The sequence below is a fragment of the Paramisgurnus dabryanus genome, chromosome 4 (assembly GCF_030506205.2).
Source record: "Paramisgurnus dabryanus chromosome 4, PD_genome_1.1, whole genome shotgun sequence".
Lineage (NCBI taxonomy): Eukaryota > Metazoa > Chordata > Actinopteri > Cypriniformes > Cobitidae > Paramisgurnus > Paramisgurnus dabryanus.
Genome location: NC_133340.1, coordinates 37,005,142 through 37,023,416, shown reverse-complemented (window position 1 = coordinate 37,023,416; position 18,275 = coordinate 37,005,142). Strand labels below are relative to the sequence as shown.

Here is an 18,275-nt window from a genome sequence, read left to right as displayed (position 1 = left end):
TAGACTGGATCCAAAGAATTTTCGGGAGGCATGGGAGCAGTTAAGCAAAGCAAAAGAGAGTTACAGAGTGAGGGGACAGAATAGGCAGGAAATAACTTGCTTAAACATGTCATACTGTCTCAAATATCCACTCATACACTTACACAAGAGGGAAAGTATAAAGAAAAACAAAGTATAATAAAAAGTAACAGAAAAATCTGTGCACAAAGAACAAATGGCAAAAGTATCATAAAACAGAGTGGAACCGCACCAATGATGCATCTCAAGATTGTTTTCAACATGAAGACCTCATGTCAACAACACAGACACAAATACATTAAAAGCAACTTCAAAACAAGAAGCTCTTAACAGCTGCACTGAGATATTTTTGTAAAAACAGTTTCAGATTATGAAATGCTATGGCTTATTTAATCATGTAGATCTTTGAATCTATCATGGAGTTCTCCAACAGGGAAATATTGTTATAAGGCTAAGGAAAATGAGAAAAATAAACACAAATGTGAACCATAATAACAAAAAAGGATGACAGATATATAATGTATTTACAAAAATGATATCCACACATCCAGGCTAAGCAGACACATTCACACACACATATACAATAATATAATATGTGTAAGTCAAGTTATTTCCATGCAATGGAAATGATCCATGCAAAGGTGAATTTTGGGCAAGCAGGTGATTTCATTACAGGCAAAAATATGTGGAGTTGCCTGATCAGTATGACTTTGTTGTCAGGGAATATGATTTGCTTTTCAGTATCGTCTTTGGCATGTATCCCATTTTACTATGAACCGCATTAAACGTTTAAAAAAACTTCATGCCAGAAGTGGATACTGTTGGGGAATTGATTGAAATTGAATGTAATGTTTTTTTTAAAACAGCAGACCATTCAAATTAAAATTGAAGAATGGAAGGGATGTGTACACGCCACTAAAAATAAAGGTTCTAAAAAGGGTTCTCTTCAGTAATGCCAATTTTTGGTTCCACAAGAGAAAAAAACGTTTTCTTTTTCCATTAATCTTTTTTAGTCTGTATAACATTTTTCCACTACAAAAAAGCTTTTGTGCAACAGAAAGTTTAGGTGAAAATTTAAGTTTCTTAATGGAATCATACAACCTGATAAAGAACCTTTCAGAAACCTTTATTTTTAAGAATGTATCAGCCATAGCACAGCAATTAAGGATCCACAAATAAAATTTCTGTAAGTAAATCAGATAATAAAGACATCTTCCACATTATTTTACCAGTGTGCTTATTCTTAGGAGACTAACAGCCTTGCTTAAACTTACAAGACAAGTAGTAGAAATGGAAGAAAAAGAATGGAAGAAAAAGCAGTGTAAAGCACTGCAATATTGCTTACATTTCTCTTGAGTCTTGTCACTCTGTAAAGGATTAAGATTAAAACAGAAAACATTAATAACAGAAAATATAAAAAAGTGCTAACCTTTGTCTCGATCTTTATAAAAAAAAAAATAGGTCAGGACTGTAAAAATAAAAAATGATGTAGTATATAAGAACGTTTTAATTTAAAATAGGGTTTTACCTCTTCATCTCCATCTTGGTCTGAATCAGAGTCCTTTAATAGAATAAAATAATTCAATGAATGTCAACTTAAGTACTGATAAAGGAAATACAACTTAAATATAAAAGGTGCTGGCTTCTTTCTTTTTTTGAGTTTTTCTGTCTATTATTGTAGGATTTTTGTATGTGCTTACCTTTGAGTAGACAGGCAGGCAGATGTTCAAATTGCATATTGCATTGAGGTTTAGAGTGCGATATGTCCGTGGCTCTTTTGTAAAAGATAATCTACCACATGGTTCTTGATTGCTGTCACGAATCTGTTAAAAAACACAGAATGCTGACACCAGTACACTCGTTATCTTTTATTTGCTACTGAACTACCAGAATGCCAGATTACAAATGCTACAGAAGTCAAAAAACACATTCCTTATATATAATATATATGACTCTTCACAAATAGGTTGTTTACAATGCGTGGAATGGTGTGTTGTGATTTGTTGAGCGGGCGGATATATTGCATTCTGCAGAGAAGAAGGACTGGCGTTTATACCGCTTTGGGAAAAAATGGAGAAAAGATGACGGGTGGCGGATATCAGATTTTGCGTAAAATTAAGAATTTACTTTTTAATACTGACCTGATACATTACTGATTTTGGTGGTAACATTTTTGTTTTTAATGGCGTTAAATATTTAATACTGAAAAATACATATCCCCTTTAATCCATTATAATAATAACTGTGTGGCATCAGAAATGTGTGCTTACTTTGATAAAGAGAGAAAGACGGTTTTCCTTAAAGGCGTAGAAACTGAAGACGTGGTGCTGTCCACTTTTGGTCAGCGGTACAAGATTGCCAAAGCAGTCAGCAAAGATTGGCTTTCCTTCTAGTACCTACAAAAATAAAACAAACAGAAAATAGGTTCTCAAATGTACTTTTATCTGTGACACTCGGACAATAATACCAAATTCTTAGTCTCCAGATAGATCTCCAGAGTCAAGATTTATTTTTAGCTGTAAATGAAGATGCTTATGGCCGTACCTCAACATCTCGGCTTCGGGCCACCTCAGTAAAGTTTTCCTGCTGCTCCAGGGTTTTGTCCATCTTATCATCTGTCATACAGAAGCAGCGGAGTCGTGCTTCAATGGGGTCCAGTGTTTTGGCAAAGATGACAAATTTGGCCATATAGGGAACACAGATGATCTCACGATACAATTGGCTAGAGAAGTTCACAGATTCTTGGATCTGACGGCAATCTATGAGCCAGAATCTGGGAAGACGAACAATAAATTAAATTAAGTACACTTCAGAGTCCTTTAATTCCCTGATAAATAAAATCTGCCGATGTTAACCCCCATGTTCTACCAAATGTACTACAAGAAAGATTTTCACAAAGTAAATACTCACCTTGCTGAGACATTAGTGGTAAATGAGACACACTGGTTTATGAATGTTAGAGGCGTAGATCCGGTTATGTCTTCCCATTGAGCTGGAGTTGTCCCACCTAAAAATGCCACATTATTAGATATAGTAGCATTTAATGAGAATGTAAGCATTTTAAGTTTAAATCTTTTTTTTTGTCCTCACATACCAGTAATGCTACATAGCAATCGTAGGGTGGGTGTATTGTTGGTCCCGTCACTGGTTTGGCTTTTGGGGACGGGAATTGTCATGGTGATAGGCTTGTGAAACTTGCGTCTTCTGGGCTCTAAGGTAACAATTGGGCTAAACGTGGCCTTGCTGCCCAAAATCTTTCTTACCAGCTCTTCACTGATTGGTTGGGCCTGTGAAAGGATGAAAGTGGGATTTTTAATGCAGGATAGATTTTTCTTACTTTTCCTTTCACTTTTCCTTTTCCTTCTGTCTTTCCTTATGTATCTACTGACTGTACGTATATTTATTGTAAAGTTATTTTCCAAACAATACAACTAACAGATTTCTCTTGATCTGTGTACTGTGGTGCATAAACCAACTGTGATCTGAAATCTATAAAAATTGTATTTCATCCTTACATAAGCTACCGTGTCAGGATATACAGTACATATCAATGTACTGATACTAAAAACCTATACAGTAATTTCTGTTGGTAGCATTAATCTAAAAAATAAAACAAAAATGTCTAAAAAAGCCTAATTGATTTAATAAAGTTTTACCACCATTAATAAAGTTTGCATGGTACATCTAAATACCTTACCTGTAATCCCACCCGTATCCGTTTGGTTAATGCTCCCTCTGGGAACACAGCCTGAACCTGTGGAACAAGCGTGCTGCTGAGCACTCCACCCTCTGGACCAATCAGGTGACTGTCCTGCTTAATTCGAGAAACTACTGCAAAGTATTGTGGGAAATCTCTTGTGATGATGCGGCAGATTCGCTTTTTCTCCAGCTCCTCGGGCGGGTCTAGTTCTGGTGTAAAAGTGATAAGCATTAATAAGTTTTAATTTGTCAGTATAGCAACATGCTGACATCACACTTTGCTGGAATTGACTATGATTGTTAGTTAAGTCATAGAGTGCCGCAAGGATGACATATTTTTGTAGGCAAAACCGAGAAGCGAGTTAGCATTTTGCATGGCAAAAAATGACTTTCTTTCTTAGTATTTTTGCCTTGTTTTTAGTTAAAATAAAAAAAAATCTTAAATCAAAATGCATTTGCTTGATGAGCAAAATGACCTAAGTAAATAAGTCTAGTTTTTAGAGAAAACAAATCACATTTAAGTGAATTCGTGCCATTAAAAAAAATAAAAATCTGCCAATGGGGTAAGCAAATGTTTCTTGAATTTTTCCTTCAATTAAGTGTTTAACAAAAAAGTTCAAGATTTTTTGTTAACCCCATTGGAACAAATTTTTTTTTGCTTGTTTTATGCACAAATTTACTTAAAATTTTTTCTTTCATTTTGCACATCAAGACAATGCATCTTGACTTAAGAATGTTTAGATATTTGTACTTGAAACAAGACAAAAATAGTAAGTAAGAAAGTCATTTTTTGCAGTGTAGCACTTCCAGTTTCAACATACCAAAGTTAATTTTTTTTTATTGGGTTTTGGTTAGGGTGACCATACGTGCCATTCTTCCCGGACGCATCCCGTCCAGGATTTCGGTGCGCCTTCCGGAAGTCGTATTTGTTGACCGCATACGCCATTCAGTTAAAAACATAAGATATTCAATCGTAGTTTCATTCTTACCTTAAAATGTTACGGTTGCTTTTCTGTAATAATAATAATAATCCTCTATGACGTATGCAGTCGACAAATACGACTTCCGGAAGACAAACACAAAATCCTGGACGGGATGCGTCCGGGAAGAATGGCACGTATGGTCACCCTAGTTTTGGTTAAACTCCTTAAATAAGACTTTTGGTTAACATAAGTCCAAGACATTTTCACGTTTAATTCTACAAGATAAGTATTACCCCTACTCCTGACTTTTTAAAGCTTTAACGTGTTTTTAAGGGTGGTTGCTAACAAATTGCTACATGGGACTACAGACTTTGTCATTGATTATAAACGTCATCATGCATGAAGACCTCAAAAACAACACAACATGGACACAATTTCCAATGAAGATTTATCCACAGAGTATTTCCTAACAAAAGAACATTTTTTTAAAAGTGTTTAATAAAGTTTAAAAGATGCTTGGGTGGTGATGATGTTGATGTCAAGCGACTCTGGTGTAGTTCGCTTGTAGCCAAATGTTAGCTTCGGATTTCTAGTAAACGCATTTAGACTTCAAAATTCATAAAAGTTGTATCCATCAGAGAAGATTATCTTGTTGGACAAGACGAGCAAGTGTCATTAACATTTGTTAAACACAGAGCTTATTCTTTGCGATAATCCAACTGTCTATGGGTAAAATGAATGGGATTTTGGCAAGGAAACCAGTGTCCTGGTAACTTTCGGGTTTTTCCTCTTAAGTAAGTCGCATTTGGATAATGTTAAATCCCATAATTGTAGCTGTAATGATTTTGACTGTAGGATTAGATGCAATGTAGATCAGACAGGTGGGTTTACACACTTACCCTCGTCCATGCCATTGAGTATCTGATTGAGCTCTTCTTCTGTGTGTTCACAGTGATGTTCCCTCCAGCTCTCGCCCGTCTCACTCCGTAAAATCACCAGCTCTCTCTCTATCCCTCGCAATGCGGCAAAGTGGGGAATCTCCACTATTACAGGCCTGAAAAACATTACAGACGGCAAAAACAAATGTATGGGTTGCAGTGTAACTTCATCATAAAGCATTCAGAAACAAAGTAAAGTACATTTGTGGAGTTTCATTTAAAAAGGAAAAAAAACATGAAGATAAGGTAAACATGCGATAAAAGAGTTAACAAAATCATGTATATGAGTTTTAAACTAAAAACACTTTAAACCACAAACATTCTTTAAATAACCAAATTAAAGTCCAATTTCTACAAGGAAATAAGGGAGAAAGGTTATTTCATAAATCAGGTCTGAAATAAAAAACAAAAAATAAAAAAGACATGACATCATACTAACACATAAGACAGATGGATATACAAAAATAAGTTGGGGAAGATTTGTGACTTGTATCCGATGGATACAGTACGTGGGATTACGATCTCTCCTACCCGAGGAATTTGGTGCCGGGTGGACCCAGCTGCAGAATTCTGCTGACAAGACTCTCGCCCTCATTTAGAGGAGGAGGAGCTGTAGGGAGGTGAAGTTTACTGTTCCGATCGCAGCAATTCAAAAAGATTAAAAAAGACAACCGGAACATTGTTGTTATTCCTCTGAACTAGTGGTGACACACGGTGTTGTTTTTCAGGACAACAAAATAGAGAACACAAACCAACCTGCTCTAAATACAGATACACACACGCATAAGTACACAAAAACGTTTATGGTGATACTAAACATGTCTTAATGCTCTCTCCCTTACCCAAGAAACTGGGCTCCAGTGGGTCCGACCTCAATGATCTTGCCTGCGAGCCCTTCACCCTCCACCATAGGGGGCATGGAGGCCAACCTGTGCCTCTTTACCAGGCGACATGTTACCCGTGTAGGGGCTGAGCACTTTCTAGGCGGCACAATAATCCGAAGTCCGTTGTGGCGACAGCCACGCATGGCTCCGCCACGGGCGTCCACCATGAAACTAACAAGGAAGCTGATTTCAAGAATAAAAGAAAGTACAAATAGAGTAATTTGACACTATGAACACCACAGATGATGCATCTCCATTATCGCTATGTTGAGACCAGTGACTGCAATAAATAAAGTACATTAGTATTTAAAGGGACACTCCACTTTTTTTGAAAATATGCTCATTTTCCAGATCCCCCTAGAGTTAAACGTTTGTTTTTTACCGTTTTGGAATCCATTCAGCTGATCTACGGGTCTGGCGGTCCTACTTTTAGCATAGCTTAGCATAATCTATTGAATCTGATTAGACCATTAGCATCACGCTAAAAATAACCAAAGAGTTGCGATATTTTTTCTGTTTAAAACTTGACTCTTGTGTAGTTACACCGTGTACTAAGACAACGTAAAATTAAAGTTGAGATTTTCTAGGCCGATATGGTTAGGAACTATACTCTCATTGACTACAGAAGAGTCAAGTTTTAAATAGGAAAAATTTCAAAACGCTTTGGTTATTTTAGCGCGATGCTTATGGTCTAAGCAAATTCAATGGATTGTGCTAAGCTATGCTAAGTGGTAACACCAGACAAGGAGATCAGCTGAATGGATTCCAGAACGGTAAAAATCAAATGTTTAACTCTAGGGGAGCTGAAAAAGGAGCATATTTTCAAAAAAAGTGGAGTGTCCCTTTAATAAAAATAAGACTGGTCAAGTGGGACAGTCTACAAAAAAATGAAAATGATGTCATTTATGCGTCGTTCCAAACCCATATGACCTTCTTCAGTCATTTTACTAAATGTCCTGGCCTCTTTTCTCCATCATATATGAAATTGCCAAAATCTATTTGCATTTAAATATATAGTGCTTGAAGACACGTACCCGTCCCTTCCACATAGAAAAGCCATATCAGTTCGGAACAACTTTAGAGTTAACTTTTTTAAAGATGGTGTTTACATTCAAGTTTCCAAACTTATGAAAGCCAATTCAGGTTTTACATTACTATTATCTTTATCTTATGGCTTTGGTTGGCTTTCATATGTTTGGAAATAGTCATTCTAGCTACTGTATGTCGCATTACAGCTCTACAGCTAATGCTGTTGTAATCAAACCATAAACATTACATTACTGTCTAAAATAGCAATGTTTTTGGTGTTGGTTAATGTACCGATTGTTCATGATGCTTCTATAAGATCCTGCTGGTTCAGCATAGAGTAAGAATGAAAACTTGCACATGCTCAGTAAAGGTTATGAAGGAATGCAATGTGTCCAGTTTCATACCATCCCTGACACATACTAAATATTATTCATGGGGTTCTCTATGAAGACTGAAACATGTCAAACATGCTTGTTACAATTTCAATAGACACAAGGGCCTATTTGGAAAATTCAGTCTGTCATTAAAACTCATGCAATATTATAATAAAGGTAGATGAAGAGAAGAAGCAAAAAGGGCAGAGAAGTGAAGGATCACCTGCTGTTGTCATGGTCTAGGCATGGGGTTGATCTACTAAAAGCAAAATATAGGACACACATCACAAACACCAGAGAGAGAGAGAGAGAGACAGAGATGATGAGTGATTGAGGGACATGAAGTGAATAACACAGAAAGAAAGAAATAATGAAAGAAAGAAAGAAAGAAAGAATGAAAGAAAGAAAGAAAGAAAGAAAGAAAGATAGAAATCTATAGTTCCCTATTGCATGCAATGAAATGACATCAGAACACATCACTATATTTATACAATGAAGGTGAATGCAGGTTGCATCTCTGTGCATGGTCACTTACATTTATACTACATGTGTTTAAGTTAGTGTGAGACCTATACTGACCCTGACTGCAGAAGAGTGCTGGTGAGCACCACATTATCCAGATGTTCAGTACCCCAGCTCAGTCGATACGAGTCTTTCTCATTCTCTCGAGCGAAAGCAGACACCTGACAAACAAATCAGTCACATAACATCAGAAAAATAAAAAGAAGAGGCTTATGATGTGTTTGTACATATGGGGTGTAATGGTTCACCCTGCTAAGCTGGTGACTGGTGATCATCTCCTCAATCAAAATTCCTTCACCTCTGTAACCAAGATGACTGGGGGTCTCATGCGACCTGATGTGGGATGACAAAAAACAACCAGCAAGATGACACACTGTGTGCGTACGTGTTTATTTAAACATAAACTGATGATGTTTGTAAAAAAAATCACACAAATTCAATATAATAAAACCTGACAATGTACACAGTGTCACACAGTGTACACCAATGGCTCTTAAACTGGGGGCCGTGAGATGGTGCCGGGGGGCCTTTTATGACATTTTTTAAATACATTAGGCCAGTGGTTCTCAAACTGGGGGCCGGGGCCCCCAGGGGGGCCGCGAGATGGTGCCAGGGGGGCCCCAGTTTTATGACATTTTATAAAATACATAAATTTATCATGAATGTGTGTAATTAAACCTAAAAAAATAAGGCTACTAACCAACAGCACTGTTTTGTATACTTTAATATGTTTTGTCTAATTTAAAACACATTTTTAATACATTTTCTTTAGGGGGCCGCGAAGGAATGCTCCATACACAAGGGGGGCCGCACACTAAAAAAGTTTTAGAACCACTGCATTAGGCTACTAACCAACGGCACTACTTTGTATAGTTTAATGTTTTGTTTAATTAAAATTTTAAGTTTTAGAACAGGTTTTTGTTATAATTTTTTTTGGGGGGGGGGGTGAAGGAAAGCACCGTACAGAAGGGGGGCCACACGCTGAAAAAGTTTGAAAACCACTGGTGTACACAACAATAATTTAAAGAATAACATGCTATTGGTATATTATCAGTTTGTTATATTACCATGGTAAAACATGATAAATATTATTTAATTATTTTAAATCATATTTAATACCTATAAAGATAAAGAACAGGGTATATAGCATCAGTGCATCCCTTATGAAAATTAACTATAGTTTAATGACAATTACCATAGTTTTTAGGCTTTATTTGTAGTAAAACTATACTTATCAAAAATTGTCTATGGTCTCACCACAATAATCACAGTTTAACCATGGTAATTGTAGCAAAAGTATTGTAATACAAATGGTAATTTATCTTCCAACAAAACATAATTACTAATGCTACGTACACACCAAACGTGGGGCATTGCGTTACTCGCTCTAGATTATTCACGGAATTTAACTTAGTGTCATGCGAATTTTTCGCTCAAGATGAATATTTTCACCTTGGGCGAAGACGCGTTTGAGGCGAATAGCGCGTTTTTGCAGCAAACGCTTCGCCCATATCGCGTCATTTGCATCACCCCATGCGAGGACAAATCTGATCGCGTCTTTGCATTGACTTTGTATGTAATCTACTCATGTAAATCATTGAACTCGCGTAACAGTAATGGTACGTACACACCAAACGTGAGGGATCGCGTTACTCGGTCTAGATTACTCGCGGGATTTAACTTCGTGTCATGCGAATTTTTTGCTCAAATTGAATATTTGTATGTAATCTACTTGCGCAAATCGTTGAACTCGCGTAACAGTCATGCTAAGTACAAACCAAATGCGAGGCATCGCGTTACTCCGTCTAGATTTCTCGTGGGATATAACTTCGTGTCATGCAAATTTTTTGCTCAAGTTGAAATATCATTGACTGATCTACACGCACAAATCGCGTCCGGTGTGAACGCACAGTAAGGGATTTCCTAAAGGTTAATGAAGAACCAATTAAGGTAAACTGGACTGTAAGTACAGCCTATGTTTGTGTCTGTGGGGCTTGTGTATACCGGTCTAGGTTGTGGTTGTAGCTCATGCCGTCCAGGTAGTGTCCAGGTAGGGAGTCATCACCCAGTTCTCTCAGGTCTTCTGCTCTGAGATACTCACCTCCATCACCTGTCATTGTGTCCTCACCTGTACAATCACATGCAAATGACAGACTCTGTAATTGACTGACTTGCTAAGTGACTTTTGGCTGTAGTTCAGTAAACATCCCAATTCTTATTCTATTTGTATTTCCATATACTATATCTGGGCATGCTGTACAAACAATCATTCCTGACCCCACTTAAATGCATATGACACAGCGTGCTTTGTAAAAACAGATTATGTTGCATCCATTAAACATATTTGGGTCTATTTACATTTAATTCATTATTTTTTATTCTGTTATCTTGGTTAGGAAGATTAGTCAACAACAACTTAATCTCACTCACAGTAACTGCATGTTAACCTTATGTTATCATCAACTCCACTGGGTTGCTGGGGCATTGCTACTGTATGCAGTTGTGTACTGTATGTCCTGCTGAGTGGTTGTTAGCATACTTCCAAAGTATGTGTTTCCTTAAAAGAGCCCTTGTATTGCACTGTAAGGGCGCACTCATATTATCCCCAACCAAACTGTGCCCGAGCATGATCAGCCCCCCCCCCCACTCCCCTACTACTGTATATACATAACAATCAACCTTTTGTGATTTTAAAAGTTTTCTGTCATCCAAACATTAATTAAAAACTGAGTGCAAAGTTAGTTCTCCACATACAAATCGTGCCTCGATCCATTAGCCTACAAACTACAAACCGCACATTTAAATGGATACAGAATGAACTGCATCAGATCTGATTACTCGATATCTATACCCTATATACCTTCACATTCCATAGAGACTTCAGTAATAGCTTCCTTCTCCATCTCATGTAGGGCTATAAAGGCACATGAGCTTTAACACAAATGCATAATGTTCATAACGAATTCTGTAAAGGTAAAAAACAGTACATTTTACCTTCCTCATCAGACACATCTAGAACTTCTGTCATCGTTTCTGGGACGTTCATTTTGTGTTTCTCTGTCACCGTCTAGAATAATGCAGATTAACCTTATGCATAAATCTGCATAACTTAATATGCATGTTCTTAATATAAAAAGGCATGTTTACGCACAGTTGTGGTTGTGACGATTTCCTCAGTGACAACTTTCAAAGTGTCCACTACTGAGATGTACCCAAGACGCTTAGCGATAGAGAGTGCAGTGTTTCCATTCTGAGAGAGCAAAATGACACAAAATGAATATTATTTCTGCATATACGTATGTATCGTATGTTTCTGAGTGTGTCTCTTACCATGGTGACAGCATTAGGTTTGGCCCCATTCTGCAGTAGGACATTGATAATGTGTGTGTTTCCCTGTTGAGCAGCTTGGTGAAGTGGTGTGTAACCGTTCTGAAAAAAAAAATGAAATTTAAATTCTGCGTTATCTGTTTATTCATAAATGTAAAGTAGGGCTCTCAACCGATTAATCGCGATTAATTGCAAACAAAAAAAATAAAAGTTAGAATAATTTATGTATGTTACATGTAATATATACATGGATGTTTCTGTATTTATATATACTTAATAATTTCACACAGTTCACACACATTTATTAAGCAAACACAAACTTTGATTTTGTGTGCGATTAATTGTGATTAATCGTTTGACAGCCCTAAAGTTATTTGAATTTTCAAATTATGTGCTTTTAAATAATAGAGTTATAGCACAAAGATTAAATAATAATAAAAATTATATTAAAAAAGGGAATATATATATTATTACCTTCGTTTTCCCATTGACATTAGCACCGTTTTGCAAAAGGAAGTTCACCATTTTGACATTTCCATAGTGACAAGCCACAATGAGAGGTGTGTAGCCCAGCTAAAAGAAACAAGCAGTATTCAATTCAACTTAAGTACAATACAGAGCACATGTTTTTTTCTCTCTTAATGTTTCTTTTAGCTTACTTTGGTCTGCTGGTCTACGTTTGCCTCATGCTTGACTAGTATTTCTGCCACCTGGACCCTGTCCTCCTGTGCAGCTAAATGAAGTGGAGTAAGACCACTCTGAAAACAAAAACATTAATAACCATTAGTGCATTTGGAATACACTTTTATCAGAAGCCTTTACTTGATATACAGTGTTTCTCTACTTATAATGCATACCTTAGTGGCAGCACTGACATGTGCACCTCTCTCCAGCAGCAGGGATGCCATCTCTGTGTGGCCTTCCTGAGATGCCAGGTGTAAAGGACTCACACCCTGCTTGGTCAACGCGTTGGTCTCTGCTCCGTACTGCAGCAGGGCAGTGGCGATCTGAGTCTGGTTCTTCTTGGCCGCAATGTGGAGTGGTGTATAGCCATTCTGCAAAGAGATAGAGATTTAGCAAAAATAGATCTGGGATGGAATAAAGGTTCTATCTAAACTATTCCTTCAAATAATTTTGGCACCTTGGCAGTAGCATGGGGTGAGGCTCCTTTGTCTAACAGCAGCATCGCCACCTGCTGGTTATCATAGTGAGCGGCTACATGCAAAGGTGTGAGACCATACTGTTCGAGACAATGAAAGAAAATAAATGTCAATAATGAATACTTATATATGTAAAATTAAGAAAATCAAAGCACTGGATATTTTTGTTTTTTTTACCTTTCCAGGATCATCCAGCAGTGCTCTGCGTTGTAGGAGGAGTTTTGCCACATCCAGGCTTCCATACTTAGCTGCAACATGTAGGGGAGTGAACCCTTTCTATATGAGGGAACATCAATTTTTAGTATTGTCCGAAATCATAGTGAAGATTATTGAGTGCACTCATTCAACCCACAATGCACTGCAAATAAACTCATTCACTGAGGCTCGCACCGTATGAATTCTCAGCGCTTCCAGCGAGCTCAAGTGCCTGAATTCACTCACTCGAGTGAACTAAATCAGTAGTAAACTAATGTAGGGAATAGTGAATGAGGGTATATAGGGGGTCTAGGAGGGTATAAGTCTAACTGTGTTAAAGAAATATTTTTTTTGTGTGTAACTTTAAATAAATGTGTTAATTTCAGATGTAGTCTGACCTTTGTGGCAAGAGAGTGAGATGCTCCTGCTTCCAGCAGCACCGCGGCTGTCTCCAGCTGCCCTTCGCGGGCAGCGATGTGAAGTGGTGTGTATCCATTAGTGGTGGAGGCATCAGGGTGTGCCATGTGTTGCAGTAGCAACTGCACAATCTCTGTTTGGCCAAGACGAGATGCAATGTGTAGAGGGGTCTGGTCCTCCTGGAGGAAGGAGAACACATACAGAAAGAGTGAGACACAGAAAAGGAGAAAGCAAAATAATTTTTTTAAAGAGACACTCCACTTTTTTTGAAAATATGCTCATTTTCCAGCTCCCCTAGAGTTAAACATTTGATTTTTACCGTTTTGGAATCCATTCAGCTGATCTCCGGGTCTGGCGCTACCACTTTTAGCATAGCTTAGCATAATTCATTGAATCTATTTAGACCATTAGCATCGTGCCTAAAAAATTAAAACCAAAGAGTTTTTATATTTTTCCTATTTAAAACTTGACTCTTCCGCAGTTACAACGTGTACTAAGACCGACGGAAAATTAAAAGTTGTGATTTTCTAGGCAGATATGACTATGAACTCTCATTCTGGCGTACAGTATGGTATTGATGATATGATATTACGCAGCAGCCGAAAATAATCCCCTTAGTATCTTTCAATAGCAGGGGACTATTTTCAGGCACCACGTAATATCATTGTGCCCCCTGTAGCCATGTTACGGCAGCAATGTCCTTGATTATTACGCCAGAATGAAGGTAAAGTTCCTAGCCATATCTGCCTAGAAATCACAACTTTTAATTTTCCATCGGTCTTAGAACACAATGTTACTACGAAAGAGTCAAGTTTTAAATAGGAAAAATATCGAAACTCTTTGGTTATTTTTTAGCGCAATGCTAATGGTCTAATCAGATTCAATGGATTATGCTAAGCTATGCTTAAAGTGCTAGCGCCAGACCCTGAGATCAGCTGATTGGATTCCAAAACGGTAAGAAACGGTAGGGAAGCTGGAAAATGAGCATATTTTTTTTTTAAAGTGTAGTGTCCCTTTAAGCCTCTATTTGTATGTAACACTCTGTTGTTATAATGGTTTAGTAATATGAACCAGGGATCAGAGAAAGATAACTCAAAACTCAAAACACAAACAAAACAATAACAGTAGAAAGCTATCTAATATGTCAAAATGGCTTCTGAATACAATGTAAATTCGATTTTTTTGTACCGTCACAACCATAATTCTTTAAATTGAGAATTATGTGCAATTAATTGATTCAGCAAAATTATTTGATGGACAGCCAAGCTTTTTTTTAAATAGATGTAAAGACAGAAATCAATTACAGGGACAAATACATAATTCCCCTAAATACATACATTTCTGACCCTGGAATGTGTTGTTTATATTTTGGTTATTTATTATATGTTAACTGACTCTGGCCATGGCATCCACTAGAGCGCCGTTTCTCAGCAAGCATCGCACCACCTCCATCTGTCCTGCCCTTGCAGCCATGTGCAACGCCGTCTCTCCACGCTTGAGGACACACAAACAACAATCAGAACTATGGTGTAAAAATGTATAATATACAAATATACAACTTTTTATAAACTTTTTTTTTTAAAAATTCCTCTGATTTTACAAAAGACAGGTGTTAAGAGAGGACAGGAAACTATAGAGAGAGGAAACTCAGATTTGTATAATCACAATTTATGAGTTCAAAATGATAATGATGTACAGTACTCACAATATTACAGATATCAGGCGAGGCTCCATTCTGTAGCAACAGGAGGACGATATTGAGATGTCCCATAAATGCCGCAACATGGATTGGAGTCAGACCAGACTAAAAAGAAAAAAAGAGTAATGCAAGAGCTTAAATAATAACATGGGTAGGTTGCCAACAGAAAAAAACAGAAAGTCCTCAATGTGTTTTAAATAGAAGTGAGTCTAAAACTTGGTGTACGCTTATGGCAATGAAATACTAATTCAAACACTAAATAATTTTGGGTTGTTTTAATTAATTTTTGAGCGATGGGTTCAAATCAAGGTTGTTTCAACCTATGGTTTGGTTAAATACTTAACCAGCAGCTTGAGTTTATTAGTATTTACCCAACCATGGATTGAAACAACCCAGCATTTTAAAGGTGTACTATTAAAACTCTACTAAGTCATATGCTGTGTCTTAATTCACATATATCCATACAAAAGAGTAGAAAATATCAGACTAATATCCAAATTACATTGTGATGGACAACCAAAGGGTGTCCAAATAATACAATTGAGGAGCTCAAATGCAAAAGGCGCTAAACGGCACCTCTGTCACAAATGAGATAATGATATGTGGGCCCTCCCCTTTTAAAAGTGCAGAATGATGTCACAAATAATTTGTTTATCCGTATTAGAAGTTTTGAATGTATTTATGCATAGCAGACTGGTATACCTAATACCAAAAAATCTTAAATGTATTGTTTATTTCACTTTTGAGTCAAATCATTCTGTTGATAATTGCTAAAAATTATAAAAATTATTATTAAAATTATTAGACTTACACAAATTAAAATAAAAAGACTGTTGTATGTCCCAACACTTTTGCACTTTCTTTTCTTAATACTTGTCAGTCCAACCCAAGCTTTTTTGTGATTGTTGCGGGCAAAAATCCTTGATCTTGCGAAAAATGCTATGGAATATGCGAGATATTTATGCAATTTTATGCGATGAAATTGCAGGAATTTGCAAAAATTGTGGGAACTTGCAAAAACTGTTTGCAGCTTTTGTAGCTTTTCAATTATGTTCACGTCACATAATCACATCACTTCATAACGTTCCCATGGCTGCGCTTGTGTGAAGTAAATGCAACATTTTTAAACTTTCTGCTAAGATATATGTGTTTTGCTATGAAAATGCATGAATTATGAAATCATGCAAGCCTCGCATATTTTGCGCACTGAAATCTGCAATTTATGGTGCGAAAGTGCAGCGTATTTGAAAAAATGCGTCCCTCGCATAAATATGCAGACTTTGGCTGATTATGCGTTGAATCATGCGATCGCATAATCGCGTTTTTCTGGAGGGACTGACTTTTACACTCAACTTCCCCATCAGTTATCAGTGCCCAGACTACTACAAACACTCCTACCTCAGTGATAGCTTGAATTGATGCCCCATATTTAACCAGCAGTTCCATGACTTTCACTCTGTTCTTTTTGCAGGCAATATGCAGTGGAGTGAAGCCATTCTGATAATAGAAAATAAAACAGTCAGACTGATCAACTGACATACACATATTTAATAACTAGGCCTCAAATATTTCAAGAGAAAAAATACCAGTGCTCTGGCATTAGGGTTAGCTTTCTTATCCAGAAGTAATTTGGTGACTCTGTAGTGTCCACAGTGGGCAGCAACATGGAGGGCGGTCAGGTAGTCCAGTGTGACATCATCAACCGGTGCTTTGTGTTGCAGGAGGTGCTTAACACACTCGACGTGATCACCTTGGGCGGACATGTGCAGCGGGGACAAGCCGTTCTTGTGTGTGAATGCGTGTTGAGAGAAACAAACACAGATGAACACATACAAAGATTTAAAACATTTTATTTACTATGTATATATATATATATATATATATATATATATATATATATATATATATATATATATATATATATATATATATATATATTAGAATAACCCAATAAAATCTAAAGTGGTTTAAACATAATTTACCTAAGCAGGGATTATATTTTTACCAACTACAGTAGGAAAGAGCTGGGTAAGTTGTCACACTTTTTACACTGTTTAACATTTACCGAACACCATACATCACAATGGTATAAATCTCATAACAACTGAAAGAAGGAAGTCTTGGACACATATGTTGTATTCATTGCATTTTCATATCTTATCTCATTACGCAGTTGTAGACTAATGAATAGAGAATGTTCATTTGTGACAATTTCCCCCATCGGCGGGTAAGTTGTCATACTAGATTATCTAAAAAGAACACAAATTAAAAGTAATTAATTATTGATTTTAATTTTTACACTGTGGTTAACCCTGGGTTATCTTCGTTCTAAACCCTGCTTTTAACCCTATGTTAAGGATCGTTTCACCCTTGTAATTTAGAAGCGGGGTTATTCAATTAAAAGTATCAAAAGACAAGTTATTGTCTCTTCTACTTTGTGCAAAATAATAGTTTTCAAAATTCATACTTGGGTCAATGACGTACCGTTAATTATTTTGTGTCCGTATGGTTCAATTAAATGTAAAAGGGTTAAAATTTCAAAGTAAATTTGCAGATTACTTGCATACATTCTCTTTTTTGAAGACCAAGTCTAATTTCTGGTTTTATTTCATATTTGGGGGATAATTGCAAAAATGTCAATGTGTGTGTCAATTGGTGTATTTTTTATTAAAATATAAATATATTCATAAAAAATGTGGAATAAAATATAATCATCTAGTTTAGTGTAATTTTTTACATACATTTTTACATCATTTGTCAAAGGTTATTTAGAAAACAGAGCTGTTTTCAGCATATGTCAGGAAAATATTACAAAAATGCATTAAAATTAACATTTATAAATAACTAATAAAAGTATATTTAAAAATTATTATTTTTTTATTACGCTTACCATCAAGGTGGATAAAATATTTAAAGGAACAGTATGTAGGATTGTGGCCAAAACTGGTATTGCAATCACAAAACTTGTGGCTAAAACTGGTACTGCAATCACACAACTGGTGGCCAATGCAGAAAATGACAACATAAACATCAGTTGAGGGCTGCAACTCCACTTTTTAAATGACAATATCCTGGCCAGACCACTGTTGT

At 36.5% G+C, this 18,275-nt stretch overlaps 1 protein-coding gene across 14 annotated transcripts in view; it reads right to left on the bottom strand.

The window, feature by feature from the left end:
* LOC135735836 (uncharacterized) overlaps positions 1 to 18,275 on the bottom strand; it is an 83,564-nt gene that overhangs the window by 25,047 nt on the left and 40,242 nt on the right. For 5 of the 14 annotated variants that reach the window (XM_065254428.1, XM_065254430.1, XM_065254438.1 and 2 more), the window contains 28 exons: positions 16,772 to 16,969; positions 16,584 to 16,682; positions 15,192 to 15,290; positions 14,882 to 14,980; positions 13,468 to 13,665; positions 13,052 to 13,150; positions 12,856 to 12,954; positions 12,572 to 12,769; positions 12,374 to 12,472; positions 12,189 to 12,287; positions 11,718 to 11,816; positions 11,539 to 11,637; positions 11,382 to 11,454; positions 10,392 to 10,515; positions 8,636 to 8,720; positions 8,445 to 8,548; positions 8,089 to 8,124; positions 6,421 to 6,645; positions 6,110 to 6,208; positions 5,540 to 5,694; positions 3,716 to 3,927; positions 3,113 to 3,305; positions 2,929 to 3,025; positions 2,563 to 2,791; positions 2,289 to 2,414; positions 1,719 to 1,841; positions 1,547 to 1,579; positions 1,364 to 1,385 (listed from right to left, as the gene is read on the bottom strand). In XM_065254428.1, the coding sequence (XP_065110500.1) occupies positions 1,364 to 1,385; positions 1,547 to 1,579; positions 1,719 to 1,841; positions 2,289 to 2,414; positions 2,563 to 2,791; positions 2,929 to 3,025; positions 3,113 to 3,305; positions 3,716 to 3,927; positions 5,540 to 5,694; positions 6,110 to 6,208; positions 6,421 to 6,645; positions 8,089 to 8,124; positions 8,445 to 8,548; positions 8,636 to 8,720; positions 10,392 to 10,515; positions 11,382 to 11,454; positions 11,539 to 11,637; positions 11,718 to 11,816; positions 12,189 to 12,287; positions 12,374 to 12,472; positions 12,572 to 12,769; positions 12,856 to 12,954; positions 13,052 to 13,150; positions 13,468 to 13,665; positions 14,882 to 14,980; positions 15,192 to 15,290; positions 16,584 to 16,682; positions 16,772 to 16,969 (3,421 nt within the window). The remainder of the gene's footprint in view (positions 1 to 1,363; positions 1,386 to 1,546; positions 1,580 to 1,718; positions 1,842 to 2,288; positions 2,415 to 2,562; positions 2,792 to 2,928; positions 3,026 to 3,112; positions 3,306 to 3,715; positions 3,928 to 5,539; positions 5,695 to 6,109; positions 6,209 to 6,420; positions 6,646 to 8,088; positions 8,125 to 8,444; positions 8,549 to 8,635; positions 8,721 to 10,391; positions 10,516 to 11,381; positions 11,455 to 11,538; positions 11,638 to 11,717; positions 11,817 to 12,188; positions 12,288 to 12,373; positions 12,473 to 12,571; positions 12,770 to 12,855; positions 12,955 to 13,051; positions 13,151 to 13,467; positions 13,666 to 14,881; positions 14,981 to 15,191; positions 15,291 to 16,583; positions 16,683 to 16,771; positions 16,970 to 18,275) is intronic. The other 9 variants (XM_065254436.1, XM_065254441.1, XM_065254437.1 and 6 more) reach the window with 4 other exon arrangements.